The sequence below is a fragment of the Onthophagus taurus genome, chromosome 8, assembly GCF_036711975.1.
Source record: "Onthophagus taurus isolate NC chromosome 8, IU_Otau_3.0, whole genome shotgun sequence".
Taxonomy (NCBI): domain Eukaryota; kingdom Metazoa; phylum Arthropoda; class Insecta; order Coleoptera; family Scarabaeidae; genus Onthophagus; species Onthophagus taurus.
The window spans coordinates 14072125-14094153 of record NC_091973.1 but is presented as its reverse complement, the minus strand read 5'-3'; the positions used below and the strand labels follow the sequence as shown (position 1 = coordinate 14094153).

General features: G+C 32.3%; 1 protein-coding gene across 1 annotated transcript; it reads left to right on the top strand.

Annotated features, from left to right (window-relative positions):
* The first annotated feature begins 12790 nt into the window (after nt 1-12790).
* Nucleotides 12791-14624, top strand: LOC139431220 (protein winged eye-like). Its single transcript, XM_071198858.1, has 4 exons — nt 12791-13150; nt 13192-13542; nt 13590-13939; nt 14546-14624. The coding sequence occupies exons 1-4, from the start codon at nt 12791-12793 to the stop codon at nt 14622-14624; spliced, it is 1140 nt and encodes a 379-aa protein (XP_071054959.1).
* Nucleotides 14625-22029: the final 7405 nt, after the last annotated feature.

The window sequence follows — 22029 nt, the reverse complement described above, 5'->3', positions numbered from 1 at the left end:
TAACATTTTGAATATTTTTAAAAATATTTTTGAATGTTTTATAAAATATTTCCGGTGCGCATGATAACCCAAAAGGTAATCTTAAAAATTTATATCTGCCAAATGGAGTTGCAAACGTGGTATACTCTGATGCCTTTTTACTAAGTTCTATCTGCCAGAAACCTTTGTTTGCATCTAGAACTGTGAAAAATTTCATGCCCTTAAGGTCTTTTATAATTTCTTCAAATGTGGTTATTTGTTCGTACTCTCTCACAATGGCTTTATTTAATATGAATGGATCTAAACATAGACGAATTTTCCCGTCTGGTTTATTCACAATTACTATGGGGTTTACAAATTCCGTGGGGTCAATAACCTCGGTTATAATTTCATCTTTAACCATTCGCTCTAATTCAGTTTTAAATATATTTGTTTGCTGATATGGAACCCTTCTACAAGGTATTATAGCAGATTCATAGTTATCTTTTAGTTTAAATTCACAAGGTTTTGTTTTGATTTTACCTATTCCTTCAAACAATGTTTGATGAACGTTTAATAATTTCTCTAAATTATTACTTTTAATTTCTAAAATACCGTTTACATTACATTCAATTAGATTCAGCGATTTAATTGTATTAATACCTAACAACGGCTCTGTTTTATTATTGGTCTCTATAACTATAAATTTAATCTTATATCTTTTACTACTTAATTCAACATTTAAAATGCATGAACCTTTTACTTTTAATGTTGCGCCACCATAATTTTTAACAATAAATTTACAATCCTCTAAATATTGATCAATTTTAAACATCTTAAACATGTATTCGGGTATTACATTGATGTGAGCTCCGGTATCTAATTTAAACTTTATAGTTTTGTTTATATTGATTAAATATAATTCCTGATACCAATCATTACCAGTTAAACTATTACACGTTAGTGAATATAAAACGACTTCGTTACCATCATCCTTTTCTTTGTTGTCTTCATCCACTTTCTGTTCAATCCCATGGATGGATTTATCATTGGAACGGCAACATCTAGCAAAATGGTTTGGTTTTTCGCATTTTTTACATATTTGCCCATACGCTGGACATTTTTTCTCATGTTTGTAACCACACCTTTTACAGGTCTTCTCTTCTTTATTTTGCTTCCAACCACCAGTTGACCTTGATCCTTGTTTTCGATTGTCATTTTTATTGTTGTTTTTGCCCCTCGTATTCGTATCTGACGAGCTGTTTCTTGACGATTGATGAATTTTCTTAATTTCTCCCACTTGAGTACTATTTTCTTCTAAATTCTTGATATGAACTTCCGTCAATTCCGCTGCTTTGCATATTTCTATTGCTGTTTTTAAGGTTAGATCAGTTTCCCTCAACAATCTGTCTTTTACCCTTTTATCAACTATTCCACAAACTATTCTGTCTGCAATTAGGTCGTCTTTTAAGTTTCCATAATCGCAATTAACAACTAATTTTCTTAGATCCGCCAAAAATGAATCAAATGACTCACCCATTATTTGAATTCTACTGTTGAATTTGTGTCTTTCAACCATTTTATTCCTTTGTGGTATGAAATATGCATCTAGTTTTCTTATTATTTTCTCCTTATCTTTCTTATCTTCAGTAGAAACTTCTAGTGTTTTCAAGACATCTCTTGCTTCTTGTCCCATACAGTGTAGAAACGCCGCTGCGCACACCGCTTTTTCTTTGTTCGCACACCCAGTTGCTAGTGCGTACGTTTCAAAATTATCTTTAAAGCTGTTCCAATTTACAGCTATATCGCCATCCATTTTCATAGGATGCGGCTGACTCAAAAACTCCATGGTTTTTCTTTAGTTTTCTTATTATTTTCTAACTTCTTTTTAAGCGTCCCTTGACTGCGCCATGTTGTATGTTAAATGAAACTATTGCGTAGGTTCAAACGTCTTTATTCGATCGTATTCTTACAACGACTCCCGCGACTCCCGCTTGCATGTGGCTCTCATACATGTTACAACTAAACTGTCACCACAGGTCGCCACTAACATTAAGATTTATAATATACAACAGTTACGCTTTAAGTTCTTTCTAATCTTTATGGTACCAAGATCGAAAGTGATCCATCTATGGTCCGACATTGAAACATTGTCAGAAACCGTCCAATTGTGACATCGAACACATCGAAGCGAGTGTGATGTCAATAACAGATTGACCTCTAGCGGTTATAAAGGTCGGCTCAGAGAATCGATTAAGTATATCTAAATTACTGCCAAAAATGAATTCAAGGCGGAACTTACCTCTTCCATTGTCATCAGCGTTGCCCCAGGCAGTTGAATGTGCACTAGAGTAACATACGATGACAAGATTCCAGTTACCTTTCCCTGCGTCCTCGGCCAGCCTTTCCAATCCTTACGATGGAGGTTGGTCCTCATACGGGAGGTAAACTGATGCCATCGAGTTAACGAGAGTGTTCTCATCTTCCTCAGCGATTGGAACATCATCTGTTTCCATCCGCTCTGCCGTCTCTCCCTCCGCGGCTGCTTCAACACCCTGCTCGGGGTCTTTTAATCTGCCAACGCGGGCCTTTAAGGTGTTGAAAAAGTAGGAAATTCTACGTTCATGGGTTTTAAGCCATTCGGCATCCTTCTTCGCTGCCCCGAAGACAATGAGGCGACCCACAGGGTCTGTCCTCACTTTGTAGCGGAAGACGCACCAGTTGGCGACATCTAGGTTTCTATTTTGGGCCGCTAGAATCTGAAGTGTCTGTTCCCCGGTGTTCACATCCACATCAGTATCGGAAATCCAAATTTGGATTCTTGAAAGGGTAGCAAGACCAACTTCCCTGACAACACTTAGTACTACGCCCTCTAGGGGCGGTATCAGTGGTACTGCAGCTTTCAACTACGTTAAAGAGTAGTCATCATTGCAGGCGACCTTTAAGATCTAGTCTGCATAGACCATCTATGTAAACGTTGGTATCGGCGTTTGTTGTTTAGGGTCGAGCTGAGTAATTACTTTAAACAAAGCGTTCGTCAGCTCGTATTTGACATGAAGAAGTAAGATATTTAGAATTTAAATTTCAGACAATGTATTTGTATTTGTATGGGGTAATGAACAACAACATGCTTTTAATCAATTAAAACAAATGATAGTCAGTCAAAAAGTTCTTCAATATTTCGATCCAAGCATATTTCCAAGCAAGAAACCAATCGTTTTATCAGTCGATGCTTCTAGTCATGGTTTGGGTGCCGTATTAATGCAAAACGGTAATCCTGGTGCATATGCTTCTAGGTCTCTAACGAAAACACAATTAAACTATGCACAGATTGAAAAAGAATTGTTAGCAATTTACCTTGGTGTAACTAAATTTCATCAATATGTCTTTGGTAGAAAGTTTACAGTGGTAACTGACCATAAACCACTTATTACAATATTTAAAAAACCGCTAAATTGATGCCCACCACTATTGCAAAGAATTTTACTAGTCATTACAAAATTATAATATTAATCTTATATATAAACCTGGGAAAGATTTAATAGTGGCTGATACGCTTTCTAGAACACCTTTAGGGGAATTATTGAATCATAATTTAGATATTCAATTTCATATTTGCACTGTTACTAAGAAAATTAACATAAATGTCAATAAATTAAAATTACTTATTGAGGACACAGATAAAGATGAAGAGCTAACATTAAAAAAAAAGGATGGCCTAACAAATCAAAAAATATCCCAAATAATATTAAACAGTATATTAATCTAAAATTCAATTTAACTGAAATTAATGATTTAATTTATTTGAATGATAGATTGGTTGTAACTTCAACATGGAGAAATAAAATTAGCATCAATTCATAGTGGACATTTAGGTATTACTAAAAGTCTACAAAAAGCTAAAAATTTTTTATATTGACGTGGGATGACAAAAGATATAATTATACAAAGTTGTGCACTTCTTGTTTGAAATATTTAAACTCTAACAGAAAAGAACCAATGATTATTAACAAAATTGAACAAATTCCTTGGTATAAGGTGGGAGTAGATCTGTATAAATTGTATGGAAAAGTTTATTTGCTGATTGTTGAATGTTATTAATAAAATGAAATCGACATTTGCTCGATATGACATCCCATCTATTGCTGTCACGGATGCAGGTAAACAATTTACAAGCGAAAATTTGTTGGTATTTTCAAGAAAATGGAACTTTAATCACAAAATAGCTACACCACATCACCAACAATCGAATGGATTAGCAGAAAGGACTATTCAAAGCGTTAAAAAGTAATTAAAAAATCAATTGATAACAATGATGGCCTAACGAAACACACCCATTTACGGAATGTGTACTAAAGACAAATTTGTTAAACCCAAAATTGATCAACAAAAAAGAATTTAAATCAAATTTTTTAAATCATCAAAACAAAACTAAACGTTATTATGATTAAAAAGGTGTAAAGTTGCGTAATCATTTTAAGACAGGTAGTTTGATAAGATATCAATTTAAACCCAAAGATATCTGGCATCCTGGCATAATAATTAAGAGAATTGGGCCATGTTCTATAAAATAAAAAAGGAAGATGGACGATGTATTATTCGCAATATGATTTATTTGAAACCCGATAAAAGTTCAAAAATTAGATAGATTACCAATTTAATAATTTACGAACTAATAAATTTGTATACGATAATACATGTGAAAATACTATTAATGATACGTTCAAAGCCGTAGTTGTAGATAATCAAAAAACTTCAAGTTTTGGCAGAACTATTCAACCGCCGAATAGATATACTGCGGAATAGTTTCTAGTTTTTATTTTATTATCATTTAATAAAGTTTTCTTTTAAAATTAGTTTAAATAGTTAGTTTCAAGACAGTTAGTTTACAGTACGAAAATAAAATAAAGAAAGGTAGATGTTATATTTAAATGTAAGTTTAAGTTTATTGTATAAAACAGGTTTTGAAAATAATAAAAGATCAATTCATCTCCAGGCATGGTTTGATTCACATGACAGCGTTTGATGTTAAAGATGATATTCACAATAACTGGGAGCTCACTGGAGCTGGAAGCGGCTCCAGGTTTTCTTACGCTCGCGTAATATTGCGTATCAAATTCTCTCTGCTAATGCGCATCTCTATTTCAGATTTCTAACAGCAGAGGTGCCATCTTTGTGTAGAAAAATTAATAATATCGAACGGCGGGAAATGTTAGTTGAAAGATAATTATAGAAAAGAGTTAATATTAAGACTTGGTTTAGTTTTAATTGTTATTCAGCGCTAGATGATTGTGTATTTTTGTTTAACTAAAAGTAGAACTAACTCTATGTAACATGGGTTTCGTTGGTGAATTTATCGATATTTGTGAGATCTATTAACGTTAGGGGTGGGGATGCGGATATCATTAATCCGTACCGCGTTTCCTCTTCCTCTTTCGTTATCGATCCTTGGTGTAGTACACTGGTGTAATTTTTAGTAAAGCTTAACCGCATAGTTGTAGAAGATTTTTATTGAAGAATCTCATTAATTGGTTTTGGAGATCTTCTTGTCGTAGAACAAATCGACAAGAAGATCTAAACTAATCTGGTCAATTGTTATTGGCGTGATTTGTTCCGGCGTTCCTGGTTCCGTTTTAATCAACACGGCTACCCGTTTAACTTAAGGTAAAAATATTCTACTTAATATTATTTTCAGGGCTCGATCTTTTAGTTGTTTTGTGCATTTTTATTGAATTTGGTGATTTTTATTGATTTGTAAATTTGAGGACCCTGATAAATTTTCCATTCGAGTTCGAGACGCCATTTTGGACGCCCTCTAAAACAACATAGTTACATCCGTTTCAAGGCAATGTTTGTATATAAGAGGTTGTCTAGGTTTATTATTATTCTGTAGTATGGTTGCGTACCATACCACAGAATAACCAGAAGTGACACTGGCGGTATCCCGCCAAATCTGACGCCATATTATTGCGAGGAAGCAAGGTGTGGCTGCTATTGGTGGTAAATTAAGTTGTCTCTCTCATTCATTGTGCGTTTATCGCGCCTACGGATCCTCGCGATATGATGCCGGATTTTAAATCGAGGTCATAAAACGAGATGCTGCCAACATCAAACGAATCGACGTCTATGTCACATCTGGTTATTCTGTGACCATACTGCGCATTACGTAATTGGCGGAAAATAATACCTGGAAATAATTCAAATTTTTAAAATAACGAATTTGAATTACTTTAATATATTTAGTGTGGTATATAATTAACTGCGGTAGGAAAACGGAAAATAATTCAACTTAATTTTTGATATAAATTCACTTATCACAAAATAATTGAGGGAAACTAAAGTAGGAATTGATTTATGTTATACCAGAGAAGACACTTCAGCTCTCACTAAACATGACCTTGAGGTTGCGCGCGCAATCCGCCTCCTCTTTCGTCACGAAACACTCCCGCTCTTACGTCTCACCAACAAAACTAAAATCAAAGTATTGCAGTATAGGAACCTATGTATATAAACCTTGTGTCCAAGGTAGATGAATGAAAGGTATGCTTACGCGCAGAAAGTGATGATGCTCGGAAGCCAATTACTGGCGCGATTTTTAAAAGGTTAATGAGAAGCGAGTAACCCAATATACATTACTGGATTTAATTACGTTACTCAAAAATAAATTAAAATCATTCAAAGAGCACATAACACGCGTTTTTCAATCATCTCCACACACAAAATAAAAACTTTTAACACTTATATCTTAAATAACTATTCTATAGGTAGAAAGGTAAAATAAAACCAGCTTATTATCTTAAAAAATTCGGTATATATTAAGATCAGCAGTCCCTCTTAAAAATCGATGTTTTTTTTTAATCGGTAGGAAATGACCCAAAAGATGCGTTAATGATAAAAAAAGGTGCGCAAAAGTGCAGTACTTACCGAAAAATCACTTTAAAGTTGCCATTTGACGTTTCTTTTTGGAAGTTAAAAGCAATGTTAAATATGCATTTTCGTATTAGATAGCAACAAACTTTCCAGCAACAAACTTGTATCCGTAATTTTCTATCTACTTTCTTAGCTGATATCTTTCTTATTATTAGAGATAGCGAAAAACTAAATGCGCCATTTAAAAGCTTGATTCTTTCTCTATCTAAAACCGGTCTTTGTCTGTCGATAAGTAATACTAAGATCAATCTGTACTTAAAGTACAAAGCGGTGGCTTTGTATTTAGATTAAATAGCTTCAAATTACCAAACTTCAAGCCTTTGTGCAATTGTTATCAAACCGAATTTTAAAAAACTATTATCACATTCAGAAAGAGCGCTCTTTAAATTATCTTAATCCGGGTTTTCGTTGGTAAATATCTATCGGCGTCATGCTTAAATCGCCCTTAATATACATCCCTACACGCAAACACGCTTAATTACTATTCCTTTAAACAACTTTCTTATTTGATAAGGACAAAACTATAGAAGTATAGATCTATCCTATCTACAATTTTCTGCTCTTTCTAATGGTGTATAACACGCGGCGATCGCTGCTTGGTTATAGAGTTTTTTCCTGGTGATATAAGAGAGTTATTGATCCCAACAATGTTTAAAAGTAGCTAAAACGTGTGAATTTGGTAATTTTTTAAAAAAACGTCTTTGTCCAAGTCTATAACTTCAAGATACACTTCTATAGTTTTCCTCATATCAAATAAGAAAGTTGTTTAGAGGTAGAGCAATTAAACGTTTCTGTATATAGAGATGTATATTAAAGGTGATTTAACCATGATGCTAATAGATATTGACCGACAAAAACCCGGATTAAGATATTTGAAGGAGCGTTCTTTCTGATTGTGAACACAGTTTTTTAAAATTCGGTACAAGGGTTGAAGTTTGGTAATATATCTAATACGAAAATGCATATTTAACATTACTTTTAACTTCCAAAAAGAAACGTCAAATCGCAACTTTAAACTGATTTTTCGGTAAGTACTGCACTTTTGCGCACTTTTTTTTATCATTAACACATCTTTTGAGTCATTTCCTACTAATTAAAAAAAAAATCATCGATTTTTAAGGGGACAGCTATTCTTTAATTATTCCAAAATTTCTTAATTTTATTTTTTCTTTGTACGTTATTAATACTAAATTTTTTGCTTTAAATCATGAAGTCTTGCACATATAGGACATGATTCTTACTATTTGTGTTTTGTTACTACTATGATTTCTTACTACATGTCCGCCACTCTTTTAAAACTGAATGGTTCTGTTGACAACGATTTTTTATGATATTTATTAAATGCATGCCAGATCTCTATGTACAATTCTATGTACAATTCTTCTTTTGGGTATAACAAGTGTCCTTTTGATAATGTATGTGTCCATGAAAATTCCTTCTTGTTAATATTCATTTCCTGCTCTAGGTACAATTGATATTTGCTTTCGTATTTGAAGGCTATGTATCCCGCAATATATTTTAAACCTTCACTACATAACTCGTCTTCTACCTCAAAATCTTCATTTTCTTCCTAAAATTCGTCAAAATTCTCTAACAGTTGAAGGTAATCCTCTTGATTCTGTAATTCTGTAACGAATGAAGTAATACTGGCCACAATATCGTCTTCTGGTTTGCCAACTTGGGTTTGATTCTGTTCTACAACATTCAAATTGCCCATGAAGTCAGTCACGAACATCCTTGGGGGGTCCGGTTCACAACAGCGAGTAGAACGCACACGTGGTGTTGTGTCCCACCTTTATCGATTCTTTCGGTCTACTTTTTTCAAAGATTTCAGTTTTGGTTTCTCTACTAATTGAATTTTTACGAATTGCTTGGTTACATTAATTCTCCTGGTTTATGCTGGTTGACCTTGAGTGCTAGTCGGCGCAGCAGGTATGGCCGAAGAGGCCGGCTCGCCCGGGTCTACCGCAGAGTTGGGCCAGTTGGTTGATCTCACAGTAGAGAAGCATGTTGATGTCGCGACGATTATTTCCGTGGACGGAGGTAATCGAACGAATTATTCTACTGTTGTCAAATCGTTAAGCACAAATACCGTCAGTAATTCGTCATTTGCTTCGGTACTAACAAAAGGCGTAAAAAACAATTTCCCTGATAGAGAACAAGCAATAATTTTTGATGCAATTGAGGGTAATCAAAAAAATTATTTTACAATAGGGGTCGGTCAGTTAATCAGTCCGCGTAATGTTTTGTTGGCATCGCGGGTATCAAACAATACAATATGCATCTGATGCGTCTGCTGGTGGAAACCTTCGTAAAAGAACAACAGGGAATTATGTTAAATAAGCAATTTATATAGGCCACACGTTTGGTATCTCCTGCCAAACGAATAATTATCTCAAACGTATTCCCCTGCACACCTCACGAGATGATAGATCGTGAATTAAAACAAATGGGATTAAAAGTCGTCTGTTCAATTAATTTTATTGGTGTGGGAGTTAACAACCCGGAATATAAACACGTCCTTAGATTTAGACGTCAGGTTTATATTATTTTGGAGGAGTCGGATCCTTTGCCTGACTCTGCTCTTATTGAATATAAACAAAATCATTTTAGAGTCATCAACTGATGAACTAAGATGTTTTGCTTGCAAAAGTTTAGGGCACGTGGCTAGAAAGTGTCCTGTTAACAATGGTAACAAATCTTCGGCAAGTACTATAATTGCCGATATTCAGGTCCACGCTGATGACAATACTGCTAAACATCCGGAAAAGTCACCAATCAGCACACAATCAGAGAAGAGTACAATCCTCTCTATTAAAACTAAAATACGACAGGTAGAACCATCGAGACACTCAAATAATAAGCAAGTGAATCAACCCCCAGAGGACAAGCAGTGGATTATAATGACTGAAAGTCCAAAACAATTGCCAGAACCTACACAGTCGTTGAAACGTCAAATTTTCGCTACTTCTGGGTCTGAATCATTAATCAGTGACAGTAATGTAGACGTAGGCCCTCATAGCGCAGATATAAAAGTTGTGGATGACAGAAAATTCAAAAAAACCAAGACGGACGTAAGCACAGATGATTCACATCTGTATACAGAGTTGCAACCAATTTTTAATGATGATATTCAAGTTATTAATTATGAAAAGCTTTGTAAGATTCTAACGGATGTCAAAGGCAAACAGAAAGAACATCTGGTTGTCTTATCATACACCAACGATTTGGACTCCTTTTTGGATGTATTGATAAATGCTACTAGACCAGCGGAAAGACCATTAGGTCGATAGCTGTAATAAATATTTATTTCTCTCTGCTATTAGAATAGTTAAAAGCAATACATTAAAGGGAAGAATGAAACGGTTGGCAAAAAAAATAAAGCCTTTTCACAAGGTGATGTGTATCTTAGCACTTCCCAGGAAGAATATTCAACAGACACGTCTGAATTCTAAGTGTTTGCCGGGATTCTTTTATAAAAACGTTTATTTACTTTATTTAATTAAAAACAAAACAAACAAAAAGGAATTATCGGTGGTAAGAATTCAAAACTCAAGATTCTACAATAGAATTGTCAGTCTGCTGTAGCAAAAAGAGAAAATATCGACTTCTTATTATCGGAATGTTCTACTGACATTGCAATGTTTTCAGAAACTTGGTATAGAGATGGCAGTAGTGTTACGAATAGACATTTGACATCATACGGAAAGACGGGGTTACGGTGGGGTTGCAATCTTTGTTAAAAAAGGTCTACAATATAAAATATTATCATTTAGTATATAAATAAAACAACTAGACGTTTGCGAAATGATGTAAAAAAATGTTTTTTCAATTAGGAATTATAATATTCAATCTATTTCTACCCAACAAGGGTTATTGATTTAGTAAAAGACCATTGGCCCATTGATTTACTTCTCGTGGTATTCTTAAATTTGGTTTGAATTTTTGAGACAGCATTAGTACGTTTACAAGCTTCATCAAACGTTAGTGTACCGCTTGCAGTCAACAGATCAGCCTGAATCTTCTCGTCATTCAATCCACAAATAAATCGATCACGTAGTGCTTCGTTGAAATAAACTTTAAAATTGCACCTTTCAGACATTTTGTTTAGACGGACAATAAATCTTTGAAGGGACTCGTCAGATTCTTGTTTAGCGTTGTTGAATTTGAATCTTTCAGCAATAACGATGTTAAATGATTTTGCAGTGCCTTAATTAAAACGCGATAACTTTTCTCTCGGAATTACGCCGGCGTCGCCAACGTTCTTAAGATTTGGTAGGTAAGAGGACCCACTAAGGTTATCAAATAACTAACCTTATCCTCGTCTTTATCGACTCCATTGCTTTTTAATAATAGCTCTAGCCGTTTAACATAAGTCTCAACATGATTTACATCATAGTGCTCAATGGACCTCACAAAGCCTGTCATTTTATTTTTTTATTTTTGACCTTGAAGACTTCTTTCTTTTGTTTTTCTTTATGTTCGTCGCCAAATTTGATGTATATCCCAATAAAATACTAGGTTTTTATCTATTACCTAATTACGTCTATTAACAAGTGTCTTTGTTCTTTTTACTAACTGCTTTTTAGGACGATCTCTCTCTAATGCAGATTCCTGGCTCTTTCTAGTTCCCTATACGTTAAGTATTATTGTAACAAAATTAATATTATATGTATTGTATTAGTGGTGTGATAAGAAGTAAGCAATAATATTTCTTTGTACAGGATGACTTCGATGATGAAGCTAAAGAAGGTGACGTCAATGAAGAAACTAGATTTAAAAATTATTTTTATACTACACTGCAGCCATTTCTACCAACCGATATTGAAAATTAATAATTATTTATGGACTTTTGTATCAACTTTGAGTACCTCGTGTAGACGTATGAAGCATGGCACAACATTTTAATATCAAAATGTTCCCTTTAGAATTGTACGAAGAATGTAGCTACATCTAGATTATCCGTCAATATATACACCTTGCACTTCTCCTGTCTCTCCGGATTTTGAACAGGAAATTCAAATATGCGAAGATTGGGGGTATTTATTAAACTGTTCTTATACTCAAAATAAGCACATATTCTCAGCATGCTGCTTAAAAAATCACACATTATCTGTAAATATATTCAGACTTTTCTAAATTTATATACTATTGAAACTTACTTGAGGATATAAAAGCTAATAAACACTTAAAAAGACAATAAGAATACAATAACAGACATAACCATAAGAAACTATTCACAACTAAAACACTTAAAAACGACTAAACTGAATATCGGGAGAAACAACAAGAATTAATTAAGTTAAAATGGAAAAAGCAGTCGAATGATCATAAAGAGTGTTCGAAGAAACACCATAAGGCAAGGGAAAAATGTATCGATAATAAAATTAAAATTAACGATCAGAAAAAGATTGTTGATGACAAAATCGGTGATAGATTATGCCCACCTCCCCCTATTTTAGATAAATTCGATCACCATGACGAACAGTGAATAATAAACAATGCTTTATTAGAACCACCGATGCTATGTGCCATAACCGATTAAAAAAATTATGAGAATTTCCAAGATATTGATAGAAATAATAATAAGTGTTGTTTTACCCCAGATTTAAATGATTCTAGTCCGGAAAACTTTTCGTCAAAAAAAAAAAGAATAGGTGGGACGCCCAAAAATTGATAACTATCATGGAGTTTATCTACAACATAAACGTTGGTTTCTAATGAGTCTAAGAAGGGTTATGCGAGTGGATACCTTTTAGTGGCTAAACAAAGGTTACTTGAAAACAGTACGTTTGCGGATACCCTGCTGAGATTAATCGAGGAATCCAATGAACACAAGAAGGAATAGAATCAAAAAATAGTAGACAAATGTAAAATAAGGTCGAAATTGATAACTGCACCCATGATTAAGTGTTATCGGCAAGATGATGACGATGATGAAATTGAGGATAAGTTTAAGGAAGATAAATTTAAGGAAAATAAACTTATTGAAAATAAATTTAATGAAAATAAACTTAATGAAAATAAGTTTAATGAAGATAAGGTTAAAGACAAACTGAAACAAGAAAAATTAAAATTGGGTCAAGATAAACGAAGTCAAGAAAATGTTGGTGCAAATCTTCAAAAAAATGTTAAAAATGAAATGAAAGAGATTGACTATCGTTGTCTATTAAAACCGGATGATTTGGTTAAAAAGAGAGTTTTAACAGCAATGGGAGGGTTATTTTACGCGGGAGAATTAAAAACGGTTGAACCGCCCGACGTTTACTCAATAACTTTGGACGGGGACTTTTTTTATTTTAGATTTTGGAAGTTTATCCAAGAAACGAAAAAGAATTAACGGTTGGAACAAGAGTAGTTGCTTATAGGAGTCAAAAATATCGTTGCCTTTATCCCGGAAATGTGGCAGAACCCGATTCATCTACCTCAACATTTCTTTCTGTCTATTTCGACGACGGCGATAACGGAAAAATTCCATTGAAAGACATCCGATTACTCCCTTCTGATTATTCCTTCATGAAATTTGATCCAAATTCTTTATCGAGCTTAAGCAAGAGTAAAAGAAGAACGTTAACAACAGAAAATTCGAGCGGAAAAAATTCGACTCCACCAACACCGAATCAAAAATTCAGGATCATTTCGAAATCCAGGAGAGTCACCAAACGGATTCCTCGACGTTTAATAATATTAATAATGACAAGGATAAAAAGAAAATGGAAAACCCAGAGATTGAAAAGAAGGAGCGAAAACATCGGTGTACCGAGGAAAATTGTCAACACAAAAATAGGAAGCATAAGAAACACAAGAAACATCTCCATAAAGACGATAAAAGCGATGAAAAAAATACTGAAGTACTCAAAATTACTAATGTAGAAATCGATTTCGATTCGAAGAAAAGTTTCGAAAAAATTGATTCGAAGGAAATTAATCAAGAAAAAGATATTAATGATGAAAATGATTTTAATGTAGAATTAGAAGATGATGTGGTTGCAAATCCCGAAGATGAAATTACCATGGAGAATATCGAGGATACTTTGGATGAAAGCAGCAGGTATTTCGAAATAGACCAGCTTAAACAATTAAAAATAAAAATAAATTAATTAATTATAAGTACGAAGGCTGTCACGGCGAGTGTTAATTAAACTATAATTAGAACTAATACTAGCTCTATCACTAGAACTAACACTAGACCTAGAACTACAAACTTTCGGGTTCAGCCGTGCGTTTTTTGAAAAAATGTTTGACGTTTCGGATGCCATGTTGCAACCTTCTTCAGAAACAAGTTCGAAATGTCACTTCGAATTTGTTTTCTGAAAACATTTTTTCGAAAAACGCACGGCTTAACCCGAAAGTTTCTAGTTCTAGGTCTAGTGTTAGTTCTAGTGATAGTGCTAGTGTTTGTTCTAGTATTAGTTTAAATTAATTAATTAACTATTTTTTCGTCGATTTCAGCTTTTCTTTTCGACCGCAAGTTCAGATCGAGCCTATATTAGAATCTAAGAAGAATTTTGGGAGATTTTAGGCAATGTGAATTGCCATGTTCGATGGCATCATCACCCAGAAGAAGCAACCGAATACGATATTAAGTTCCTAATTCCCGTAAGAATTAATTTATTTTAATTATTTAATGTAATTAGTTTAATTAAATTCATTTTAGGGTGTATTATTTGAATCGAATTACCAAGATGAGAACGATGTCCAAACGATTTGAAGGAAATGTGACGTTTTGCAATTAGAACAGTATTTTTAAAGAGGATTAAAAAAATGGAAAAATAAAATTTGACGTTGACAACCGGAGTTACTCAAAACTTTATTGTTTAAACTAAATATGGAGTATTTGCACTCCTTTTAATGCAAATTTTGTGAGGATGTCATATTTATTAAGTATAATAGTTCATACCATTAAGCAATTAAAAAGTTATTTTAAAATTAAACGAAATGGTTAGAATTCCGATTATAAACGTCAACTTTAATTTACAATTTTTAAAAAAATTTCATTAAAAATCTTTTAAAATGAATGCAAACACGATTATTTTATCTTAGAAAAACAACAAAGATCAAAAGAAAAAAATTAGTAACATGAAGAATTTTTGAGATAACCCCATCTTGTTTGGAGTCATTCTAGAAGACTTTTCGTGAAGATTACGATGCAAAAATGTTAAATAAATAAACTCACGGCATCTCTTAAAATAAGCATGATGTGGGGCCGATATCTTTGCTTGCCGTCCAAAGTTATGGGTAAACGTCGGGCGGTTCAATCGCTTTCAATTCCCAACGATCGTCAATCTCGTAAAATCATTTTCATTATTAATTACAGCATTAATATCTTTTTCTTCATTAATTTCTTTCGAATCGAAATCGATTTGGTCAATATTAATTTTGACTATTTCAATATCTTTTTCATCACTTTTCTCGTTTTTATGATGATGTTCCCTGTGTTTCTTATGCTTCCTATTTTTGTGTTGACAATTTTCCTCGGTACACCGATGTTTTCGCTCCTTCTTTTCAATCTGTTGGTTTTCCATTTTCTTCTTATTCTTGTCATCATTAATATCATTAAACGTCGAGGAATTCGTTTGGTGACTCTCCTGGATTTCGTAATGATCCTGAATTTTTGATTCGGTGTTGGTGGAGTTGAATTTTTTCCGCTCGAATCTTCCGTTGTTAACGTTCTTCTTTTACGCTTGCTTAAGCTCGATAAAGAATTTGGGTCATATTCCATGAAGGGATAATCCGAAGGGAGTAATCGGATGTCTTTCAATGGAATTTTTCCGTTATCGCCGTGGACGAAATAAACGGAAAGAAACTTTGAAATAGGTGAATCGGGTTCTGCCACACTTCCGGGATAAAGGTAACGATATTTTTGACTCCTATAAGCAGCTACTCTTGTTCCGACCGTTAATTCTTTTTCGTTTCTCGGATAAACTTCCAAAATCTAAAATAAAAAAAGTCCCCGTCCAAAGTTATGGAGTAAACGTCGGGCGGTTCAATCGCTTTTAATTCTCCCGCGTAAAATAACCCTCCCATTGCTGTTAAAACTCTCTTTTTATCCAAATCATCCGGTTTTAATAGACAACGATAGTCAATCTCTTTCATTTCATTTTTAACATTTTTTTGAAGATTTTCACCAACATTTTCTTGACTTAGTTTATCTTGACCCAATTTTAATATTTCTTGTTTCAGTTTGTCTTTAACCTTATCTTCATTAAACTTATTTTCATTAAGTTTATTTTCATTAAATTTATTTTCAATAAGTTTATTTTCCTTAAATTTATCTTCCTTAAACTTATCCTCAATTTCATCATCGTCATCAACTTGCCGATAACACTTAATCATAGGTTGAATTTTCAATTTCAACCTTACTTTACATTTCTCCACTATTTTTTGATTCTTCTCCTTCTTGTGTTCATTGGATTCCTCGATTAATCTCAGTGGGGTATCCGAAAAGGTACTGTTTTCAAGTAACTTTTGTTTAGCCGTTAAAAGGTATCCACTCGCATAACCCTTCTTAGCCTCATTAGCAACCAACGTTCATGTTGTCGATAAACTCCATGATAGTAATGAACTTTTGGGCTTCCCACCTTTTCTTTTTTTTATGACGAAGAGTTTTCCGGACTAGAATCATTTAAATCTGGGGTAAAACAATGCTTATTATTATTTTTATTAATATCTTGGAAATTCTCATAATTTTTTTCATCGGTTACGGCACAAAGCATCGGTGGTTCTAATAAATCATTGTTTATTATTCGCTGTTCGTCATGGTGATCGAATTTATCTAAAATAGTGGGAGGTGGGCATAATCTATCACCGATTTCGTCATCAACAATCTTTTTCTGATCGTTAATTTTAATTTTATCATCGATACATTTCTCCCTGACTTATAGTGTTTCTTCGAACACTCTTTATGATCATTCGATTGCTTCTTTCATTTTAACTTAACTAATTTTTGTTGTTTCTCCCGATATTTAGTTTAGTCGTTTTTAAGTGTTTTAGTTGTGAATAGTTTCTTATGGTTATGTCTGTTATTGTATTCTTATTGTCTTTTTAAGTGTTTATTAGCTTTTATATCCTCAAGTAAGTTTCAATAGTATATAAATTTAGAAAAGCCTGAATATATTTACAGTTAATGTGTGATTTTTTAAGCAGCATGTTGAGAATATGTTCTTATTTTGAGTATAAGAACAGTCTAATAAATACCCCCAATCTTCGCATATTTGAATTTCCTGTCCATAATCCGAAGCGACCGGAGAAGTGACAGGTGTGTATACATTGACGGATAATCTAGATGTAGCTACATTCTTCGTTCGATTCTAAAGGGAACATTTTGATATTAAAATGTTGTGCCATGCTTCAATGTTGATACAAAAGTCCATAAATATGGACTTTTATAAATGGCTGACAATTTAGTATAAAAATTTCTATTTTGCGTTCATTCTTACTCGTAGTGTTCTATTAGACAAAAAACTGTTTATTAATAATATTAGGGATGGTGAACCGTTCATTCTTGCCAGTTTAAATAGAAGACCTTTATGCCACACTGAGTCAAATGCCTTCTTGGTATCTAAACGTAATGCCGAATTTTCTTATGCTGGTTTTGCTTAAATGAGTTTGACGTTAGAATTTTAAAAGGGTGAGTAGTGGACATTTTTGATTTAAATCCAAACTGATATGGTGGAATGAACGAATTGACCACAGACAGTAATCTGTTCTTTATAACAATTTCAAAGGTTTTTTCGATACGGATAATGGAGTAATTGGTCTGTAATCCCTCGGAGAGAGTAAGTCGTTTTTTAGGAATACAAATTATTGTTTCTCATTTTCCATTCTTTAGGAAAATATCTGTTCTTGATACAATAATTAAAGACTTTTATTATGTATATATGTACCTCATCATCTAATCTTCTTAAAATATTCCTTGTAATGTTATCCGATCAGGGCGATGAGTTTTTACCATTGTGTAAAGCTATACAGAGGGTTCCGTATCTTCCGCATCAGAGCATTATACGGTTGTAGGATACATTATTCTGAAGCGCTCTTTCTAATAAAATTTTTTTCGAAATGTTTATAATTATCGCACGGGAACAGTTTAAAGTTATCCGCTATTGGAAAATTTTATTGGAAAGATCGCTTCAGAATAATGTATCCTACAACCATATAATGCTCTGATGCGGAAGATACGGGACAACCTGTAAATGTATGGTGTTGAAATTCATTGTACCATTGATCTACTTCCTGGAATTTATGTTTTTCGAAATCATCATCTTCCAAAAATTCGTAGCTTTCTTCCTGATATATGAGTTGTCGCTAAATCAATCTCTGAAGTATACGTGATGTTATTTTCTTTTTGTAATTGGTTAATTTTTTAATTTAATGAAATATTTTTTCCCTTTGGAATAATTTATTTTATCACATGCTTCAATATATTTTGCCGATTTAAATTCCCAAATTAATTTATGAATTGTTTTATTAAAATCATTGAATTTTCTTTTCAATTCGGCGTTCTCAGTTATCCTAATCTCACGATACATTCTTCTTTTCTCTTTTATCAGTCTTATAATGAATGGTGACGGTGGAAACGTTTCTTTTGGGTCGACCACGTTTTCGTTGTGACCGGAAAGACATTTCCCCTAAAGGGAATTTTTATTATATTATATATAATTATATATAATATATTTTTATTTTATTATTAAACTTAAAATATATAATATAAGAGTTATAGTATATAATAATATAAATATATTTTTATTCTTTTATTTTCGTAAGTAAATTAGCAAACGTTGCTGACCGAAGTCTTCGCACGCACCGAAAATTGCGTAATGCACACCGCGCGCAATGTACGGTTCGCGACCTAAATTAATTGCTTTCAACACTTGATTATTTGTTACGTTAGCATGTAAGAATTTGTATATAAACCCAAATTTTGTATTACTGGAACAGTATATTCGAACAATTCTTATGTTCCACAATTTGTATGCACATCACCGATAAATTTAAAGTATTATTGATATTTTAGTAATGCTCGTTTCCTTCCTGGATTAAATTGTAAAATAAAACAGTGTTTCTGAAAAAAAATCAAATTTATGAAGAACCTAAAGAACAGGTTCTTTTATAAAAAACAAAACTTTTTTTTCTGTTTACTACACGGGAAAAAATATTTTCTTGCAGCAAGCCTAATTGATTTGATGCAAGACAATCTTAGGTTCCGATATCTGCAAGACAATATTAGATTTCCACAAAGAAAATTTTAGTTTTCGCTTTTAAGACTAAGATTGTTGTAGTTTAATAATAAATTGATCTAAAACGAAAACGTTTTTTATTTTATTCAAGAATATTTATATATTTACTACAAACTTTTTTTAGTTTGTTTGAAAGCATGAATTACTTCATTTAAGAAAATAAGTTTATTACCAGAAATACGTATAGTTGGATTTAAAGAATAAAATTGCTTACTTTAATAATAAATTGATCTCGACGGAAACGATTTTTACTTTATTCTAGAATATTTATGTGTTTCGTACAAACCTTTTTCATCTTATTTGAAAGTATGAATTGCTTCATTTAAGAAAATATTTCTTTTGTCCGAAATTTGTATATTCGCAATAGAAAACTCATTTTAATGCACTTTAAATCAATATAATCTTAACACAAAACGTAAAAGTAAAAGTTATACTTAATCCAAAACAACATTTGATATATCTTTAATGAAAGACAGCAGCTTTCCTCTTCATAGTCTCTCTTGAAAGAAATAGTTGTTAACCGTACAGTACAAGTAAAAGAAAACTATACAAAAAATAAATATTTATTGTCAAAAATGTAAATAATATTTAATGATTATGTACTTTCTAGAGATAATATTAAATGGAAACCAGTTATTTAAAAGTAAAAATTAAAATCAAAAAACAACGACGATATTTATTTTAATGGAGTTTAATATAAAAAGGAAGTAAAAATAATTAACTTAAACGTAAAAACAAACTTAAACTAATTGAATATATAAAGTAAGTTACTTAAAGTAAGGTACAAGTTGCTTATTGAATACTTTATACACAGATGTCGGTGAGGGTATACATAATCCGTTAATTTTAATTTTTTTTTGTGTAATGTTTTAGTAACTTCAAATGCCCTGTAGTGATGATTCGTACAATCTACTAATAAAATATCATAGGTAAAGATAGCATCTTTAGTATTAGGAGGATTAATTAATATACGATCGATGATTCCCATATTAGGAAAAGCATTATTTGCATTAATAATTATTACATCTGATATTTTATAGATGATACCATTTTTCTTATATTTATTACAACTCATATAGCCAGGATTATCTAAACAAAAAATTATCACACCATTATTCCCAATATCAATTTCATCATAAAATCCTTTTTGAGATAAAACTTTATAAACCATGCTTAATTGAATACGGTTTGCTATACTGTACTTTGCAATTGTTTGTGTTTTGCTTCAAAACGTATAGTTGATAACTGGTGAAGTGGCCCTACTATATTTATTATACGTTTATAATGGAGCAAAAAATGATGCTTCGGCTTCAAAGAACATTTAAATAAAGTTATGTATAGTTTGTGATGCTCTGTTATCAAAACAGCCAATTCTTCAGATTGTGTTTCATTTATAGAATATGACGTTAGTATTTCAGTAATGTTCAAAAGTTTCAAATAAAACTCCCATACCTTATCAGAGATTGGTACTAATTCTCCTGTAATAAATCTAAAATTTTTTACAAGTGTTAACATTTCCGTTGCGGACATTATTAAACATTTATTTTTCACGTGATTTTTGGAGATATAGGGAGGGACATTTTTCTCAAAGTGACTAAAGGGAAAGTATTTTATCCTAGAATTTAAAGTTGACAATGAAAAATATTCATATTTTATACAGTGCTTAATAATTAACCCCATATCGTATCTGTGTACGCCCTCAAAAACATCATGCATAATGTCACAAGATAAGTTTTCGTAAATATGAAAACTATTTAAATCAAATGAATTTCTTTCTAAATATTCTAAATAGTTGTTTATGTTATTAACACCAACTGCATTCTCAGAACATTGTTGAGCTGCCATTTGTTTTGATGAAGTGCAAAATCTGCTATAATAATTTGAATTGAAACTCTCGGTATAACCCAAAATTGAATGTAACCCTAAATTATCTCCAATAAGGAACGTCAAGATAAAATACACTTGTTGTTGTTTATTTTCTATTGTCAAATTAATTCCTTCATTTTCTAGAAACTGAAGTTCATTTAATAAGGGCCTAAATGTATTATCATTACCAAATTGTTCTCTATCTTTACTGTTAAAGATTTGAGCTAAAAATATGTTTTCAAGTCGACTGGAGTAATCAGATGGTATTGCAGCAACAGTATAATAAACTGCACCTAGTTTGTGAACACCGGAATGACTACCTAATGGGTTGCCACATTCGAAATCATCAAAATATAATATAAGAGGCAATATAATCTTGTTTTTATACTTTGCTTTTAAATGTTTCCAAAAATTGCATTGTGTAAAATGTGTAATTTTATTTGTGGAATCTGTGTGTTCTAATTCGACAAGATAATTCGTAATAGTTTGGTAAGTACCGGGAATTTCGAGGAAGAGTTTCAAATTTTTTCTCATCGGAATTAAATATGATGTAACATTTTTAATCATCATTGTAGTGTTATTCTTTTGCCGTGCCACGTCAGTATCAAATCCTATAATGTGTTCAAATGGTTTTAAAAGAATGTTAGAATCAGAAAATAGTTTCATTATTTTATGTTCTGTAAATAAATCAAAATTCTGGAAAATATTTGAAAAATTATTGAGTGATACCCTAATGTTTCTAATAGAATTACTAATATTTTCAGTGTTCATTTGAAAAACAATAATTTCTTGCAAAATATCAATAATTTTTGGCGACACCAATTATCCACATCTTCAATAATATCTTGTATAGTACTTCTCGGTAAAGATATGTTATTATATAATTTAGATATGAACTTAATAGCAGAGTCAAACAAAGCGGATTTTAGTGATTTTAACATGCTTTCAAACGTTGGTAGAGGAATATTTTCAGTATGTAAACTGTCGCTAACGTTATCATTGCTGCATTCAGAAATATTTGCCGTTTTAGGTTTAGTGG

Coding starts and splice junctions, on each gene's coding strand:
- LOC139431220 (XM_071198858.1), top strand. CDS start 12,791: ATGATTAAGTGTTATCGGCAAGATGATGACGATGATGAAATTGAGGAT. Junction 13,151..13,191: donor AAACGGTTGAACCGCCCGAC/GTTTACTCAATA, acceptor TTTTTATTTTAG/ATTTTGGAAGTTTATCCAAG. Junction 13,543..13,589: donor TCATTTCGAAATCCAGGAGA/GTCACCAAACGG, acceptor AATAATGACAAG/GATAAAAAGAAAATGGAAAA.